Source organism: Myotis brandtii, unplaced genomic scaffold (genome assembly GCF_000412655.1).
Source record: "Myotis brandtii unplaced genomic scaffold, ASM41265v1 scaffold129, whole genome shotgun sequence".
NCBI lineage: Eukaryota > Metazoa > Chordata > Mammalia > Chiroptera > Vespertilionidae > Myotis > Myotis brandtii.
The window spans coordinates 711,770-730,205 of record NW_005354551.1 but is presented as its reverse complement, the minus strand read 5'-3'; the positions used below and the strand labels follow the sequence as shown (position 1 = coordinate 730,205).

The 18,436-nt window shown below is 57.7% G+C and overlaps 1 protein-coding gene across 1 annotated transcript in view; it reads right to left on the bottom strand.

The window, feature by feature from the left end:
- The window catches only part of HSPG2 (heparan sulfate proteoglycan 2), a 71,305-nt gene that overhangs the window by 18,825 nt on the left and 34,044 nt on the right, over positions 1-18,436 (bottom strand). Inside the window, exons 40-71 of the mRNA XM_005859707.2 lie at positions 17,853-17,911; positions 17,490-17,657; positions 17,231-17,341; positions 14,627-14,727; positions 14,348-14,528; positions 13,448-13,573; positions 13,162-13,314; positions 12,943-13,085; positions 12,530-12,665; positions 12,295-12,443; positions 11,950-12,100; positions 11,223-11,392; positions 10,992-11,139; positions 10,388-10,539; positions 10,064-10,199; positions 9,820-9,971; positions 8,950-9,085; positions 8,628-8,779; positions 8,061-8,199; positions 7,814-7,965; positions 7,077-7,212; positions 6,800-6,951; positions 6,416-6,554; positions 5,579-5,730; positions 5,236-5,383; positions 3,977-4,128; positions 3,455-3,596; positions 2,985-3,136; positions 2,476-2,620; positions 2,222-2,362; positions 1,781-1,915; positions 1,357-1,538 (exon numbers count right to left, since the gene is read on the bottom strand). Of these exons, the coding sequence (XP_005859769.1) occupies positions 1,357-1,538; positions 1,781-1,915; positions 2,222-2,362; positions 2,476-2,620; positions 2,985-3,136; positions 3,455-3,596; positions 3,977-4,128; positions 5,236-5,383; positions 5,579-5,730; positions 6,416-6,554; positions 6,800-6,951; positions 7,077-7,212; positions 7,814-7,965; positions 8,061-8,199; positions 8,628-8,779; positions 8,950-9,085; positions 9,820-9,971; positions 10,064-10,199; positions 10,388-10,539; positions 10,992-11,139; positions 11,223-11,392; positions 11,950-12,100; positions 12,295-12,443; positions 12,530-12,665; positions 12,943-13,085; positions 13,162-13,314; positions 13,448-13,573; positions 14,348-14,528; positions 14,627-14,727; positions 17,231-17,341; positions 17,490-17,657; positions 17,853-17,911 (4,591 nt within the window). The remainder of the gene's footprint in view (positions 1-1,356; positions 1,539-1,780; positions 1,916-2,221; positions 2,363-2,475; positions 2,621-2,984; positions 3,137-3,454; positions 3,597-3,976; positions 4,129-5,235; positions 5,384-5,578; positions 5,731-6,415; positions 6,555-6,799; positions 6,952-7,076; positions 7,213-7,813; positions 7,966-8,060; positions 8,200-8,627; positions 8,780-8,949; positions 9,086-9,819; positions 9,972-10,063; positions 10,200-10,387; positions 10,540-10,991; positions 11,140-11,222; positions 11,393-11,949; positions 12,101-12,294; positions 12,444-12,529; positions 12,666-12,942; positions 13,086-13,161; positions 13,315-13,447; positions 13,574-14,347; positions 14,529-14,626; positions 14,728-17,230; positions 17,342-17,489; positions 17,658-17,852; positions 17,912-18,436) is intronic.

Sequence of the window (18,436 nt, the reverse complement as noted above, 5' to 3'; positions counted from 1 at the left end):
CACACACACACACACACACACACGCATTTTAAAAAATGAGGCCATTCATTTTATCCCATCAATCCAGCTTTGGGCATTTTTCAGCTTAACTTTAACTGTCTGAAGTGTGAACTGATTTGACCAAATTTGGTATGACACACCTTTCATTGTATCTGTGTCACTTTCAAAGTGTGCTGCTTTGAAATAACATAGGTGGTAATAGCAGTTGTCTAATCAATACACACTCTGTCATTTATAACTTATGTAAATGAAAAGAGGTGCAAACATGTGTTTGACAGAGATGGATTTCACTGAATCCAGAGTCCATGAAGCCACTAGTTTAATAACTCCAGGGAAAACATCAACAAAATCACTGCAATTTTTAAAACTATGTAATGTGTTCTAAGGACTTAATCTGTCATTTTACCTGCTTTTTTCTGTCACTATTCATTTAGTAAATAGTGGGTCCATGGTAGTTGTAAATATAGCACATAAAAATAAAGATGGGACAAGGGCCTGCTCCAGTCCTGTGCCAATTCCTTTCTGGGCGAATAATCGAGAAATAACTGCACTGTCACAAATAAGACACAACTGAACAACTACAGGAAACAGGCATGGCCTGGTGCCCTGATCCGCTGAAGTTTCTAAACTATAACATGCTATATAATAAAAGTGTAGTATGCAAATTGTCCCCTCAATTGGGAGTTCATCCAGGAGTTCGACCAGGGGGCGGGGCTGGCTGGGGGAAGGGAAGCAGTACCCGGTGGCAGCTGGCAGCCAGTTGGGATCCTATCAGTGCACAAATTTCGTGCACTGGGCCTCTAGTGCCTTATAATTAGTTTCTACTTAATAACAAGTACTGATTGTAGGCAAGGGCTGCTGACACTGCTCCCTTCAATGGTCACTCCTCTCTCTGGATTATCTGCAGAGTCATGTCATGCCCCATGGGAGAGATTTCACAAGTTCTGCCTTCCTCTCCTCTTCCTCCCTTCCTTGGTTCCCTCCTTCCTCCCTCCCTCCCTTCATCCCTCCCTCCCTTCCTTCCTTTTTTCCTCCCACCCATCTTCCAATCTACCCACTATCCACCTATCCCATTCCTCCCTTTCTCTCTCTATCCATTCATCACCCGACTGATCCAACGTTCCCTCCCTCCCTTCATCCCTCCCTCCCTTCCTTCCTTTTTTCTTCCCACCCATCTCCCAATCTACCCACTATCCACCTATCCCATTCCTCCCTTTCTCTCTCTATCCATTCATCACCCGACTGCCCATCCAACGTTCTTCACTCCAAGCATCTGCTCAAGGATGGGCCCTGACTGGGCCTCAGACCCAGAGATAAAACAGCCCGGGCCTCTGGCCAGGGGAAGCCACGCCTCACCTGCAACATTGTGTGGCTGTCCACGAACCCAAACATCTGCTGCTCCAAGTTGGTGGGGGTGCCGATCCGAGTCCAGCGAGCAGAAGAGCGGGGCTCCCCAGCACTGACACATTCCAGGGTGATGGCCTTCCCCACTTTCACCCGCACAGGGCCCTCGGGGAGCACAGACACCGTAGGCGGCCCTGCCCAGAGGAATAACCGCTGATCCACCTGCAGGCTCTGCTGGTCACACTGTCACCACCCCTTCTCAGTAACTACCATGTGGGTACTTGTCTCCCCACTGCACAATGTGGAAACTGAGGTTCAGAGAGGTAGAGTGCCCGAGAGGGAAGCAGTGGCAGAGGCAGGATTTAAACCTGGAGGCTCTGAGCTTGGAATCGGGGCGGAAACAGGAAGGTAGAGCCTGTGGGGTTGGCGCCCTCACCATGGACGCTGAGGTTCACGACGCTCTGGGCCACACCGTAGGCATTAGAGGCCACGCAGCGGTAGGCACCGTGGTTGCTGGGCCGGGTGCCCACAATGGTGATGATGGAGCCGTTGGGGCTGATCTGGACGTTGTCTGTGGGGTTGGCATATGGGAGGGTATGGTCAGTGAGGGTGTCCCACGCCTGGGTGCTGGCAGTAGGTGTACCTCTGCCCCACGCCCCTGACACCTCCAGCCTGGGTGTCCAGCTCACAGGGTCACAGATGGCAAATGAAAGAGTCCTTGCAGACTCCTGGGTCCAGGCCGGAGGCCCCAGAAGGGAAGGGCCTTACCCAGGGTCACACAGTGAATTTGGTGCCATCCTCAGCCTCTGTCCACCCACAGTGGTAATCACTATACATTGATACCAGCCTCCAGTCCCACCCACCCCACCCAACTCACCCTCCAGCTCTTGGTTACGAAACTTCCACTCAATGTTGATGGGGGCTGCCCCTTCGTGAATGAGGCACTTGAAGCTGGCATCCTGGCCCTGCTGCACGGTGCGGCTGGGCGGGTCGATGGAGATAACAGGGCTATTAAGGCCTGGGGGATGAGGGGCACGGAGGGCTGGGCTCAGCAGGGCTGGGTTGGCTCAACCCCGCTGCCTCAGCTCCAGTCTCCCCTCTTTCCCCTGCCATGGCATCTGCCACACTCACGGTAGGAGGAGCCTGCTGCTTTAGGTGGGACAGTGACTGTGAAGGAGGCCTCCTGCTCAGGGCCTGCACCGCCAGCTACGCGGCACACGTACTCGCCGGAATCGGCTGGGGAGATGTTGTGAAGACGTAGCTGGGAGCCATGGGTCTGTCGGAGCGAGGATGGGGCAGCCATCAGGCCAAAGACTTGGACGGGGCAAGTCCCCAGGCCTAGCTGTGCCCGGGAGTTCTCCCTTGGGGCTCAGGGCTCCAGCTGATACAGGTGAGCTTCATTCACAGAGCCCTACATGTCCAACCCCCACTTTACAGAGGAGGAAACTGGCTCAGGAAACAGCTCAGCAGCAGAGCCAAGAAAAAAACTGGGTGTCAACACTGGTGAACTCTTCCCCCCAAAAGTATTTTCTCCCCTGGGGCCCTCACACTGGCCAGGGTTTGCATGAGGTTTGGGGTGCAGAAGGCAACTGCAGGTCAAACCCTGCCTGCCTGGAACCACCCCACCCTGGTCCCTATACCTGGTGCTGGGCGGGGAGGCTGCCCCCACGCTTGTACCATGTGACCTGGGCGTGGGCCTGCCCGGGAACCACACAGTTCAGGTCCAGGGTCTGTCCTTCAGCCACATGGGAGGAGGAGGCCTCGATGTAGATGGGCTGGGCCAGTCCTGGGGCTGTGGGCACAATGGGTGGGTGAGAAAGGCAAGTCTCCTAGGGTGAAGGCAAGGACCTAAAGTGAATGCCAACTGGTCCTCCTGGAGGCACAGTGACTGCCATGGCTGCGCGCCATTGACCTAAGAGGGGTCTCCATTCCCTGGGGGCCAAGATGCCATGGTGAGATTCAGCGTTAGACCCCGGTGGCTGGGGAGCAGCTGGAGGACCTCCAGGGAGCCCAGAGCCAGAGCCCTGCTGGGAGAGGAGGGAGGAGCAAGGCCAGAAAGGGCCCCCTACTAGCCAGTGCCCGCCCACCGCCCACTGCTCCCATCACTCACCAGGAATGGGGTCTGGGCTGGAGGCCTGAATTGTGACCTGGACAGAAGTTCCCAGGATGTCTGAGCCGCTGGTCACTTGACAGGAGTACTCGCCGGAGTCAGCTGGGGACACCTGGTTCAGCCTCAGCAGGGGGCCGTGGACCTGGCCGAGGTTGGGGTGAGAGTGGGGAGTGAGCTGGGGGCCGGTGGCCAAGGCCTTCAGACATCCAAGTCCTCTGGAACCTGTACCCCAGGACTGCCATATGCAGTTATACAGGCTGCATCCTGCCAAAGGCAACCCCCTTTGACATCAGACATTGTAGCGTATGTTTACTATGACATTTTTTCTGGGAGGAGGAGTAAGAGCTGCCCTCTTAATTCCCATCAAGGTGCTGGGGGGCCAGGAGTGGCACGCAGGGTTCTTGACCTCCTGACACCCAGGGATCTTGGGGCCACCTTCCCTCCGGGCTGGATTCCGGCAGGATTGCCTGAGCAGGGGGTGGGGTGGGGAGTGCCACCCCCTGCTTTCTCCTGCCCCCTTACCTGGTGCCCGGCGGGAAGGCTGCTCCCTCGCCTGTGCCATGTGACCTGGGCGTGGGGCTGCCCAGGCACCACACATTTCAGATCCAGGGTCTGCCCTTCAGCCACGTGGGAGGAGGAGGTTTCGATTCGAATGGGTGGGACTCTGCCTGGGGCTGGGGCACAAGTAGAGGTCAGTGAACTGGGACCCCCCCCCCCCCTCCCCCGCCCGTGCCCAGCCCACGCAGCCACTCAGCTCCAGGTCTCCACAGGTTTGCCTCTGTCCGTCTCATACGAGTGGGGTCTTGTGATGGGGTCTCTCCGGGCTGGCTGTGTCTCCTGCACAGTGTTCTCGGCCCATCAGGCAGGCGGCTTCGATTCCCCCTTCCCCATTCTCCTGAGGCCGGGAGCAGCTAGGCTAGTCTAGTGGGTAGAGGTGCCTCATTTTTCCAGCCCCGCCCCAGACACTGGTCCCACCACTTCCTCCTGTGCTTCACTGACAGCCAGGACTCAGGGCTCAGGGCTCAGGGCAGGCACCTCCCCACAAATCACTGATGTTTCCTAAACATGAGTCATGTGTGGCTAAGAACTCAGACTCTGTGGCCAGACTGCCTGGGTTCCAAACCCAGCTCTGCCATGAGTTCTGTGCCTCAGTTTCCCCGTCCGTAAAACGGAGAGAGCAAGCATACCTACCTCCAAGCATCACTGTAAGGATGAAATGAGCTAATGTGTGTAAGTATAACATTACTTAAGCTGTATCATGTCTATTACTCAGCAACTCCTGTGCTGTTATCATGTCTGCCACAGCCATGTGTTCCCGTGTGTTCCATTTTCCTTTTGATGGATTCATTTTAAAAAACCCTTTCATACTTAGCTCCGTGACAGGCAATAATTTCCATGAAATCATGACAGGTTTGATGTGCTGCTGTTTTCCCCCTAATATACCACTATTAATACAGAAGATGTCTATTAGGGAGCCACCTCAAATCACCCTCACATGCCCCCTGCGTTCCCTACAGGTGCACTGCCAGTCTTTAGGGAACTCAGGTAATTGTTGCAAGAGCTCGACTGTCTCCACTTTACAGATGAGGAAAGTGAAATGCAGAGAGGAGAGGACTGTGTAACATCTCAGGGTGTGGACAGAGGAGCTGGGACCCAGGCCCACATATGCCAGGCTCCAAAGTCTCTGCTCCAGGGCCCTAGAGCTGCACCCCACTTGACCTCTGCCTACTGGTCCCCCACCCCCTTTTCTAGCCTCCTGGCACCCCTGTAGGGACTCTTACCAGAGACAGGAACAGCACTGGAGCCAGAGGCCTCAACGGTGACCATGATCGAGGCCTCCAGGGAGCCAGAGCTGCTCACCACGCGGCACATGTACTCGCCGGAGTCAGCGGGGGACAACTGGTACAGCCGCAGCCGTGAGCCGTGAGCCTGAGCAGGGACAGGACGGAGACAGAGGAGCAGACGTGGCAATCGGAACCCTTGAAGGATGGCGCCAGGGAGGCAACTGCATCCCACAGGGCCTCCCAGGCCTCCTGGCTGGGCAGAGCTTAGAGAGCAGACCCCGATCCAGGGCCTCCACACCCAGCAGCCCTCCCACCATTTCCTGCCCCCAAACTCCCGTACCTGGTGGTGAGCCGGGAGGCTGCCCCCACGCTTGTGCCACGTGACCTGGGCGTGGGCCTGTCCAGGGACCACACAGTTCAGATCCAGGGTCTGCCCTTCGGCCACGTGTGAAGATGATGACTCAATTCTGATGGGCACGGCACCGGCAGGGGCTGGGGGCACAGAAACACCAAGTCGGGGCTTTGGGCATAGTCAGATTGGGGAACAGCTGGGTTGATAGACACACCTCAGCCATAGAAGCTCCCACCCCCAAGGTAATAATGATACAGTTAACACTTACTAAGCACTTACAGTGTGCCGGGCACTGCTCTAAGCACTTTCTGGATGTTAACTCATTCAGTCCTCACAAAATTCATAAACTTTCTTGGATGACAGAAATGTCCTATTACCTGCACTGCCCAATACAGTGGCTACTAGCTATATACTCAGGTGGCCACCAAGCACTTGAAATGTAGTAACTCATTCAGTCCTCACAAAATTCATAAACTTTCTTCGATGACAGAAATGTCCTATTACCTGCACTGCCCAATATAGTGGCTACTAGCTATACTCATGTGGCCACCAAGCACTTGAAATGTAAGCTAGGAATTTGAAATTTTAAAGAATTTAATTGCCACATGTGGCTGGCAGCACTGTTTGAGACAGCTCTATGAGGCTGGCATGAGCAATATGCCCATTTCACTGAGGAGGAAACAGGCTGGGGGAGGAGAATAACTCACACAAGTCCCTTCATGGTACAGGCCGGATTCAAACCCAGGCGTCTTTCTGCAGGGCCCGTCCTCCCCAGGGCCCTGTAACCTGTCTCCTGGTCCCTTCCAGGGTCTTCATCAGACTCACCGGAGGGGTTGCCAGCATTGGGGGAGACTGAGACCATGATGGAAGCCTCCCGGGCATCGATGTTGTTGTTCGCCCGGCACACGTACTCGCCCGAGTCGGCCACGGACATCTGATACAGCCGCAGGAGGGAGCCGTGGGCCTGGAGGGTAGATGGGGAAGGAGGGAGAGAGGAAGTGGAGGGGCCAAAGGGTCACGGACTGGGCCAGGCCTCTTCCCAGGCCTCCCTCGTCAGACCTGAGGCTACCTACCCTCTGTCTACCCGGGCAGCAGGGAGGACTGCCCCAGGATTGCCAGCTAATGCTTTGGGGTCTTTGCCCCACGACTGTCGGTGCACCCACCCCAGGAGGCGAGGTTCCACCCCCACTGCCACGTTCCACTCTGTACCTGGTGTCGGGCAGGAAGGTTGCCCCCACGCTTGTACCACGTGATAATGGCCTGGGGCTGCCCAGCGACCACGCAGTTCAGATCCAAGGTCTGCCCTTCGATCACTGTGGGGGATGAGGACTCGATCCTGATTGGTGGGGAGACACTGGGCACTGGGGACAGAGAGGGTCAGATGTAGCCAGTCAGCCAACACTGACGGCGCCAGAAACCTCCCCCTGCCCCCACTTCCTGGACCCCCTGCCCCCACTTCCTGGACCCCCTGCCTGTGTGCTCTCACCATGGGAGGAGCTGCTGCCCTGGATGGTGACGATCAGCGAGGTTTCCTGGGAGCTGGCGCCGTTACTGACATGACACACGTACTCGCCTGAGTCGGCTGGCGTCACCTCGGGGATCCGTAGCCGGGAGCCCACGATCTGAAGGGGAGCAAGTGTCAGTGGGTGAGGGCAGCATCTCCACGTCTTGGGCACCGCTGCTGCCGGCCCTGGACTCTGGGAGCACCCCTGCCTTGCCTGGGGCCAGCCTTCAGCCAGCCTCCTTCAGAACTCCCTCAGCGGCCTTCCTGAGGCTCTGGGCTGGGGAGCACAGTGCCTCTAGCCTTTGTACTGTTCTGCTGAGGCCCATCCTAGTGACTCCAGAGCGCCCTGCTGTGGCTCCTGTTACACTGCTGTCAGCTGGCACATCTGCCTCACCCTGTAGCCTGTGAGCTCCCTGAGGGCAGGCACCTGTCTCCTTCCATTTGGAGTCCTTAGTGCCAGGCGCAGGCCTTGGCCTGGAGCAAGTTCTCAGGGAAGTGGAGTGAGTGACTCGTAGAATGTTCTGCTAAAACATGGGATTCAACTGAGGTCAGAGGGGCTTATCTCCATATCCTCAACACTGGTCGAAGGCCCACACAGCAAGAACAGCCGGTGTTTGTTGAATGACTAAACGAGCACAGAGGAGGTGCTGAGAGCCCCTCCTGATTCCCATCAAGGCCAGTGCGCTCAGCTTTTGCCCTCCCTGCCCGCTGGTTAGTACCTGGTGCCGTCTGGGTAGGCTGCCTCCACGCTTGTACCAGGTGATGGTGTGGGGGGCTTGGCTGGCCACCAGGCAGTTGAGGTCCAGGGTATGTCCATGGGCCAGGGAGGACGAGGAGGACTCGATGCGGACGGGGTACACCACACTCTGGGCTGGGAGGGGGAACGGGAGGCAGGGTGTGGAGCCGCTGAGGGTGGAGAGGCCCTATCAGCCACACACCACTTTCCATGACCCCTGAGGTACTCACAGTGGGTGGGACTAAGGCGCTGCTGGATGGTGACGAGGACTGAGGCTTCCTGGGGGCCCGAGCTGCTGGCCACACGGCAGACGTACTCTCCAGAGTCCGCTGGAGTCACCTGGGGCAGCCACAGCCTGGAACCACGCACCTGAGGACAGGAGGAGGCCAGGCTCAGAGCTGGGCACTGGGGCTCGCAGCCAGGCTCCTGCTCCCTTTTCTGGCCCCTCCCAGTCTGCCCCCCGCCCCCCCCCAGCTTGAGGGAAGCTCTTCCAGGGAGAACCTCCATTCATGACTGTTCAATATTCCCCGTCCCAGTGTGAGGACTGGGTCCCGCAGGAAGAAGAGGGGGACCAGCATCTGCAGATGTGCCACAGGGAGGTGAAGTGGTCAGTGTGAGCCATGTGGCAGATGAGGACACTGAGGATCGGGAGGTCAAATGATTGGCCTAACGTGACACAGCAGGCCAGAGGCAGAGAGCAGCATCCGCACTTGAATGTGCCTGAATTCAGAGACTATGGTCCTTACTCTGTAGTCACAAGGGTCCTTCAGGCCCCTTAGTAGCTCCCCGCCTCCTACCTGGTGCCGGGCAGGAAGGCTGCCCCCACGCTTGTGCCACGTGATCTGGGCGTGGGCCTGCCCAGTGACCAGGCAGTTCAGATCCAGGTTCTGCCCTTCTGCCACGTGTGAGGAGGAGGACTCAATCCGGATTGGGAGGGTGACTCCAAGCGCTGGGGACAGAGAGCAGAGGGTCAATCCCTGGCTGGAACGGGAGGAGGAAGTGTGGGTGAGTGAAGGGAGGGGCTTTGGTCCCGTGAGATCCTGCCATTGCTGGAGTGGAAGCCTCCCCTGGCTGGGCCCCCCATCTCTCCCCCAACCTCCCCCGCCCAGTACCACTCACCAGGCACAGAGCTCACAGACTCAATGGTGACCCGGACAGAGGCCTCCAGGGGCACCGAGCCCCCCACCACACGGCACACATACTCGCCCGAGTCAACTGGGGACACCTGGTATAGTCTCAGCAGTGAGCCGTGGGTCTGGCGGAAACGGAGGTGAGGTCAGCGGGGGGCTCCATGAGATCCCTGCACTAAAACATGCCTCTCTCTCTGACCCCTGAGGCCTGGCTATCAGCTCTATCCTGCTTAGGGGTGGGGAAGAGGAGATCTTGTCCCAGGGTGGCCAGGAGGAGCCATGGTGAACTGGACAAGCACCAATACCACATTCCATCAATTCTGGGACATACTTTCTGATGTCGCTGATGTCCTGATGCGTCTTTCACAGTGAATAATCTTACAATTAAATGGCAGCTTTTTTCCCCTTAGAGATATATAAAATAATGGCGCATCTTGCAATCAATGGCATCCTAAATTCGATAAAATACATGAATAATAACAGCTAATGGAATTACAGTAAAAACACAGCTCATAGCACTCTCTGTGTGCCGGTGCTCTGAGCACTTTGCATAAACATTAATTCACTTCATCCTAAGACAACTGTGTAAGGTAGGGGCTATTACCATTTAACAGGGGCTGACACTATGGCACGGAGAGGGTAAGTAACAAGCCCAAGGTCACAAGCTGGTAAGCGGTGGAAGCAGCATTCACACCGAGGTCCAGAGTCTGGGCTCTACCCCTGCACTCTACACCTGCGCAATGGGGCCCACGGCTTCCCCCGTCTCAGAGGAGGCCCCGGCCCTCCCCATCTCTGACCTCACCACCCAGGGGCCTCCCTCCTGTTTCCTCATTGGCCCATCCATTCTCGAGTCCTATACCTGGTGCCGGGCAGGGAGGCTGCCCCCGCGCTTGTGCCATGTGACCTGGGCATGGGCCTGCCCAGGCACCACGCAGTTCAGATCCAGGGTCTGCCCTTCAGCCACGTGGGAGGAGGAGGACTCGATCCGGATGGGCTGGGTGCCAACAGGAGCTGGGGGAGAGGTCAGTGGGTCACCCCAGTTCTCTGCAGCTGCCCGTCTAGCCCCTTTTTCTGTCCCAGCCCAGCCTGGTGGCCCTACTCACGGTAGGCAAAGTTGGCCCCCTGGGTGCCGGTTACTGTAACTGTGATGGAGGCCTCCACACCATTGTTGGCCCGGCAAACGTACTCGCCTGCGTCGGCTGGTGACGCCTGGAAGATGTAGAGGCGGGAGCCGCGGACCTGGGCAGCATGGGCAGGGGTGTGAGGAGGGCTTCCCAGAGCCCAGCAGATGCCCCCCTGCCCACCCTTTCCCCGTTCCTGAGCTGGGAACTGTCAGCCCTCAGCTCAGAGGCCAGGATCCCTGCCACCCAACTGTCCATGGCTCAGCCCAGCTGACCCCCTCCCACCTTCCTGCTGCTATTATGTACCTGGTGCCGGGCGGGGAGGCTGCCGCCACGCTTGTACCACGTGACCGGGGCATGGACCTGCCCTGCCACCACACAGCTCAGGTCCAAGGTTTGCCCCTCGGCCACTGTGGAGGATGAGGACTCAATCCTGACAGGAGGGACGGGTCCTGGGGCTGTGGGGAGAGGGGTGAGGGTAGTAGTAGATGCTACCAGAAGAGAGGGCAAGAGCAGTCCACCCTGGAGCCAGCTTGGCCTTGTCTTCTGAGGCCAGGCCTGTGTTTGGGGGGTTGGTGGCCTGGGCTTGATGTCCTCAGCTAAGCAACCCTGGGGGAAGGGCCGGGGCACAGGCAGAGCCTTGCAGAGTGGAGTGAGGAAGTAGGAGGGTGAAGGTGGTTGAGGCTGGGAGAGAGGATGAGGAGGCAGCAGCAGAAACATGAGGAGTGACGTGGCCAAAGAGTGATGGGAAGATGGTGGGTAACTCAGAGAAGTGGAGTCTGCTGGGCCAGGCCGCGGCCAGCTCCAACGTGAGCCTCCTGCCCCGAGTCACAACAGGAGTCCCTAGGACTCAGCACCTTGGGAGGCTCTCGACCTCCTCCAGCTTGCCCTGTCACCGGCAGTCACTCACCAGGAAGGGAGCCAGCGCTGGAGTCCGAGGCCTTGATAGTGACCAGGACAGAGGTCTCCAAGGGCCCAGAGCCAAGGACAACTCGGCACACGTACTCGCCGGAGTCTGCTGGGGACACCTGGTGCAGCCGCAGCAGCGAGCCGTGGGTCTGAATGCAAACAGGGAGGTTGGGAGGGAGCCAGAGCGGCCCAATCCAGGCCCTCCAGCAGGCTGGCCCTGGGGCTGCTGTACCTGGTGCCGGGCGGGGAGGCTGTCCCCACGCCTGTGCCATGTGACCTGGGCGTGGGCCTGCCCAGGCACCACGCAGTTCAGATCCAGGGTCTGCCCTTCCGCCACGTGGGAGGAGGAGGACTCGATGCGGATGGGCTGGGTACTGCCCCGAGCTGGGGACCCACCAGGAGCTGGGGCACAGAGAGGCTGGTCAGATGGGAGACCCGTCTGGGCTGGGACCTGCTCCTCAGCATGGCCAGCCAGGCCCCTCTTTCCCTCCCAACCTCCAATTCAGAGTTCAAGGTCCATTTGCCCACAGCCTAGGCCAAAAGATGCAGGCCATGCCACAACCCCTTTCTATCGTGTTTGCCGTTTTCCTAGCATATGGTGGTGGTATGGTCCTCATTTCAGAGGAGGAAACTGAGGCCCAAAAGGTAAAATGACCAGTTCAGAGCTGATAAGGGGCAGTGCTAGGATTTGAACCCACGTCAGCCTGATTCCCTACTCATTGTTCCACCCAGATTCCGCTGCTTGCTGCTGAGCTCTGAAACAGCAGCCTCATCACGGCCCCAGGTGAGCTGGACCAACCTGATCCCCACCTTAGTCCTCTCAGCTCCCCAAGCAGGGAGTGGAAGGTCAAAGCCTGCCTAGTGGCCCTCCTTGCCCTGAAGGGACCACAGGCACCTCCCCTGGGAACAGTGAGGAGGTCCCAGGGCTCGGCCTCTGCCCAGGCCCACTGGCTCCTCACCTGGGGTGTTGTTGGGGCCTGAATGGGTGCCGTGGAGGACAGAGATGGTGATGGAGGCCTCCTTGGAGTCTGACCCGTTCTCCACTCGGCACACGTATTCTCCAGAATCAGCTGAGGAAACCTGGGGGAGCCGAAGTCGGGAGCCGTGCACCTGGGCCGGGTGGGGACAGAGATATGTGAGGATGGGGAGGGGGCTGTGGTCACCACTGAGCCACCCCATGCCAGAAGCTGGAGAGGGAGGAGAGTAAGGGCTGGCCCCTGCGTGTAAAGTGCCAGGGCTGTGTGGAGCCTCCCTGTGCACAGGACCACCCCGGGACCCCTGCCTCAGGCTCAGGGAGCTCATACCTGGGTGTGGGGAGGCAGGCTGCCCCCTCGCTTGTACCATGTGACCTGGGCTTGGGGTAGCCCTGTCACCACACAGTTGAGGTCTAGTGTCTGCCCTTCAGTCACAGAAGATGATGAGGACTCAATCCTGACTGGCAGGGGGCTGGCACCTACAGGTGGAGGCAGAGGAGTGAGTTGGCCTCAGGAGAGCCCTGGCTGGCGCTCCCCACACCTCAAGCCCCCACTGGCCCTGCACCTGGAAGGACGACCACTTGGATCCGGGCCTGCGCGGTGCCAGCGGGGCTGGTGGCCACGCAGAGGTAGAAGCCGGCATCCGCGGTCGTGATGGCTGGGATGAGCAGGGTGGCAATGTCTGTGTGCTCAGACCGGGCCTGCCACACAGGAGAAGGGTCAGTTGCCTGAGTGGCTGTGGCAGCCTGGCAAGGGCTAGCCAGCGAGGGTAGGCAGAGGGGGGAAAGGTAGAGGCAAGCACAGAGCCAATATTAGGGCCCAGCTGGGCACCAAAGAGGCATGGAGCCAGGCCACCCTCTTGGAAGTGACTAGAGCCAGAAGAGGCAGAGATGGGGTAGGAAGTACAGGTGGGAGGGGCAGATGGCAAATGCTGGGACTCTCTTGAGCCTGTGGGCCTGGCCGGATGGATCTCCTCACCTGTGTGGGGAGGCTGCCCCCTTCCTTCCGCCAGGTGATGGTGGTGCTGGGCACACCAGCAGCCCTGCAGTACAGCCTGACCGTGCGGCCTTCGTGCACTTGGGTCCTCTCTGGACTCACCTGGACCCTGGGCCCATTGCCCCCTGCAGACAGAACCCCGTGAGAACACCTCTCTGGGCTGCCCAGTGCTCCCAGCCCACCCTCAGCCTGTCCCCTCACCATGCACATGGAGCATGGCCCTGGCCACATGTTGTCCGGCGCTACTGCGGGCATAGCACAGGTACTGGGCTTGATCCGAGGGCTCCACAGCTGGCAGGCGCAGGATACCGCCATGGACTTGTGCCTTCTGAGGTAGCTGGCCACCAGGACCCCCTGATGTGGAGAAGCGGGTCAGTACCTGCTGGGCGGGCATTGCTGCCCCCCTCCCCGCAGCCTAGAGTGCTGCCCCAGGCCTCCCACATCCAGGAGAGCCAGGCCCTGAATGTCATTCCTGCCACGGCCTCACCTGTCCACTCAAGGGTGGGCGTGGGGTGCCCTGTGGCGCTGCAGCGGAACTCGGCCAGCTGCCCGGGCTGCACTGTGAGCTGTGGTGGGTGGATAGACACCATGGGGGCAGATGGGGCGCCCGAGGCTGACGGGAGAAAGAACATGTGGTTGGGGGAAGTGTCTTCTGAGCTTCCAGGCTGCTCTCTTTGCTTCTACTCCAGCCCCTCAGGGCCATTTGTCCACAGAACAGGCAGAGGGAGCTTTTGAAATGTCAATGGGGCCTGTTACTTGTGAGTTTAAGGCCTATCTGTGGCTCCCTATTGCTCTTAGAATAAAATCCGAACTCCCTGCTGTGATCCGCCAAGTACTACACGCACTCACCTCTGCCTACATCTTCAAGTTGATCATCCCCCGCCCCCTCCACAGCTCCAGCCACATTGGCCATGCCGTTCCTCATACATCAACACGCTCCTGCTCCGGGACCTTTGCACGGGCTGCTTCCTCTGCCAAGAACACGCTCTGCCGGCTCTTTAAGTGGCTGAACACTTTCCCTTCCTTCAGGCCTCAGCTCAGATGTCATCTCCCCAGAGGGATCCTCCCTCACCACCCATGAAGAGTAGCTCACCCTTCTCCCACATCATCGCTCACTTTCCTATCACCGTTTATCACTAACCCGGCATGCATCACCCTGTGTAATTATCCTGCATGTTCGTTTGTTCCATGTTTATCTCCGCCCTCCTAGAACATGTAGTGCAAGAGAGCAGAGCTCTTGTTTGACCTCCTTTGCTCTGTTTCTTCAGAGTCTAGGCCAGGACCTGGTATACCATGGATGCTCAGAAACTGTCAACTGAACACTAGTCCTGGTGGGCATTGGGGAAGGCCGGGGGTGGTGGGCCAGGCATGGGCATGAGCAGCATACCTTGCACATGCAGTGTGGCTGTGCCCTGGTCCATGGCGAACATGTTGGAGCCAGTGCATACGTAGGTGCCTGCGTCACTTGGCTGGGCATTGCGAATGGTCAGGATGCCATTGAAATCCATGGCTCGGTCTGGCAGTTTCCCATTGTGCAGGCGGGTCCACACCAGGGTGTAAGCCGGAGACTGCAGGTGGGGCAAGGGGATGGGATGGGGGTTAGGGGTGGCGCTCGGAGACCCCAGAAGATAGAGTCTCCCCGGTGACCGCTCCATGCCTTGCCCACCTTGCTCTTGGCTGTGCAGATGAAGGTGACATCGGCTCCGGGGCGCACACTCTGGCTCCGCTGCTCCTCCACTGTCACCGTGATGGGCTTACTTGGAGCCTCTGCAGGGACGGGAGGCCCCGTGAGTGGTGTGCGGCCAGGCCCTGTCCTGTGGCCAGTTTCTATCTCTCCATCATCTTGTCTGGGTGTCACTTGCTTCCCAGTCTAGCGTAGATTCCATTCCCTGGCACTTCCCACCCTCATCCATCCGAACCCCATTATCGTCTTTTTTCTGCTGGCACTGAGCAGCCAGCGGGCTGTGACGGGAGAATGTCACACCATGAGCCCGCCTGGCTCCAGTTCATGACCGCAGACCACAAATGAGCTCTGAACACTTCACACTTCACTCCAACTGGCCTTCTGGGTCTGGTTCAAGTTCCCATCCACCCCAAATCATTTCCCACTTCCTCCCATCCTCTCCACTCTCCAGAACCCCCCTTCCTCTTTTGTAGCTTATGGCTTCAATTCACACTCGTTGAGAAAACAAATTGCTAGACGGGAATTTTCCCGTCTTTCCAAATCTACCCACCTCCCTCCTTCCTGGTCCCTGAGGAACGAGCTCTCCCTCCACACCCCCGCTTTCTGGGCGCTGGAAGCCCCTCCCAGGGACTCCCTCCCTCTGCTGTGCCCGCTCTGCCACATCACTCTCCTCGCCCTCTCCACTGGATCCTCCTCTCCACAGACAAATGTGTCCTAGCATATCCCATCTCTGAAAAGGCCCCCTTGACTCCATACTCGCCCCAGCTACCACCCCATTTCTTGGTCTCCCTGCAGAGCCAAGACTCGAAGGAATTATCTATACTCGTTGCCTTCCCACCCATTCTCTGCCTCACTCTAATCTAGTTCTACCCCTTCGCCAGGGACTCCCTCCCTCTGCTGTGCCCGCTCTGCCACGTCACTCTCCTCTCCCTCTCCCTCTCCACTGGATCATCCTCTCCATAGACAAGTGTGTTCTGGCATATCCCATCTCTGAAAAGGCCCCCTTGACGCCATACTCGCTCCAGCTACCACCCCATTTCTTGGTCTCCCTGTAGAGCCAAGACTCAAAGGAACTGTCTATACTCGTTGCCTTCCCATCCATTCTCTGCCTCACTCGAATCTAGTTCTACCCCTTCTCTCCACTGAAAACAGCTCTTGTCAAAGCATGCTCATCAGGGGTTATTTCTCTGCCACATCTCCCTTCCTCCGGGCATATGGTGAGGCCGAGCGCCCCCTCCTGGAAGCCTTCTCCCCTCTGGGCTTCCAACACGCACCTCCTGTCTCCCCCTAGCTCACTGGCCTCACCTGCTCCAGTCTCTTGCTGTAAAAGAGACTCCAACTTGCCATGCTGAAGTTGGAGCTCCTTGTGGCTCTGTCCTCAAGCCACACTCTCCCTGGTAATTTCACCCTGTCCCATAGCTTTAAACACCACCCCTAGCCCTAGCCAGTTGGGCTCAGTGGATAGAGCACTGGTCTGAAGGGTCCCAGGTTTGATTCTGGTCAAGGGCATGTACCTCGTTTGCAGGCTTGATCCCCAGCCCCAATCGAGGTGCGTGCAAGAGGCAACCAATTGATGTGTCTCTCCCACATCAATGTTTCTCTCTGTGTGTTTTTCCCTCTCCCTTCCACTCTAAGAATCAATGGAAAAATATCTCGGGTAAAGATTAAAAAATAAAATAAAAATATAAACACCACTCCTATGCCAACACCCCCCAAATTCATTTCTCTGGCTGGGGCCTCCTTCCTGAGTTGCAGGCTCACATATCCAATGCCCGCCGGATGTACCTACTTAGATGTTTCCCCAAACATCTCAAACTTGGGATTCCCCCTGGCTTGTTTGTAGCAGGTGCTGCCAGTGCCCTGCCCAGTCCCCTCACCCTGTTCCTTCAGTGCCACCAGGTCTGACTGCTGCCAGCCACTGCACTTCTTCGAACAAGGGCTTTCTCAGGTCACCAGAGACCACCGTGCCTGCCCAGGAGGTGGGCAGAATGCAGGGGAACTGATGCTCCCACAACAGGCCCCAGCTGATGGCTGATAGGAGCTGGTATGTACATACCCCAGCATCCTCGATCCTGGGGTGGGGTGACTCCTAGGTGCATGCTTTACCCTAGAGCTTCCCAGAGTTCCCTTGGCTGCATTAAACAACTGCTCACAGTGGTAACTTGCTCAATAACACACCTGTTGCTGGCTGCCTTCTCTTCCCTGTCTTTCTTCACCTACTAAATAAACTACTAATATGCAAATCATTGTCTCAGACTCTGCTTTTGGGGGAGCCCAAATGAAGAACCCTCCTATCGAGCCTCTCTCATCGCAGTAAATGGCACCCCATTTGCCCGCTGCTGGAAACCAGATGGCTAGGCATCATCCTAGACGTTTCTCTCTCCCTCAGTGACCACAATCAAGTCCGGCCATCTTTGCTCTAAAGCCAGTTCTTAACTCCATCACCTCTTTCCATCTCCAAGGCCAGTGGCCCTGTCCAGGCAACCACCATGCCCTCTGGTAGATGAATGTGCCAGCTGCCTGGGTCTGCAGCCTCAGCCCAGCCCAGGGCAGGCCGTCCTGGGGACGAGAGAAGGAGGAACTCACCAGTGACCAGCAGTTCTCCGCGGCTGGTATTGGCATGGTGATGATTACGACAGGTGCAAACGTAGACCCCAGAATCAGAGGGCTGGACGCTGGGGAAGTGGAGCTCGGAGCCTGGTGGGGAACAGATGGGAACTCGTCGATGCAGATGCACCCTCCTCCCGTCACCCAGCCCTGTGGAAGGGCAGGACCCCAGCAGGGCCGAGACAGGCCAGTGCCTCCCCGCCCACTGGGTGGTTCATGGGGTTGGGGCCATGGGTACCTTGATGTCGCTGCTGGGTGCTACTGGGCAAGGGCCGCCCATCCTCACGAGACCAGTAGAAGTAGTGGGGTGGGCTCCCACTGACTTGGCACCTCAGGGAGTGGGGGCCACCTTGGGGTACTATGCTCCGAGTCGGTTGCACCTGGACCACCAGTGGGGCTTGGTCTGCTGGTAGGGGGAGGGGAGGACAGGAGCGGCCATTCAGGTAGGAGGCCGAGCATATGGCACTATCTCAGTATCTCTACTTTTCCAAAGACTGGCCTGCCCTACTCCTGGTCCGGTCCCCCAGACCTAGCACCTCTCAAACTCCCTAGGCTCCCTGACTTGCCCATCACCCCAACCAGGGGCCATGGTCCCACTTACTCTGTGGCAGGCATCGGCCCCCTCGCACATTGGGGTTCCCCACGTAACCTGGGGCGCACCTGTAGGGGAGGAACAACGACCAATTCTGTCAGCTCCCGGGGCACCCAGTGCCTCATGGTGGACTTGGGGAGCTGGCTGCCCAGTATGGGCTGGGAAGTCTCAGTGCTCTGGAAGGATTTCAGACACCAAAGAGGCCTCAACACAGTCCCTTGGTGAACTGAGAAAGGGGAGGGCAAGGGGATATCAGCAAGTTAGGTGTGGGGGTGGTAAAGCCTTTATTCTCCAGGAAGACATTCATTCAATTAACGTTTATTAAGCAACTATTATGCTAGGTTATGGAAATACAACAGTGAACACGAAGTTCCCGCTCTTACGGAACTTACTTATTGGGAAACCAACATGAAAACTACATAATGGTGCAGCCACTGTGGAAAACAGTATGGCGTTTCCTCAAAAAATTAAAAATGGAACTGCCATTTGACCCAGTAATACCACTTCTAGGAATATATCCCAAGAAACCAGAAACACCAATCAGAAAGGATATATGCACCCCTATGTTCATAGCAGCGCAATTTACAATAGCT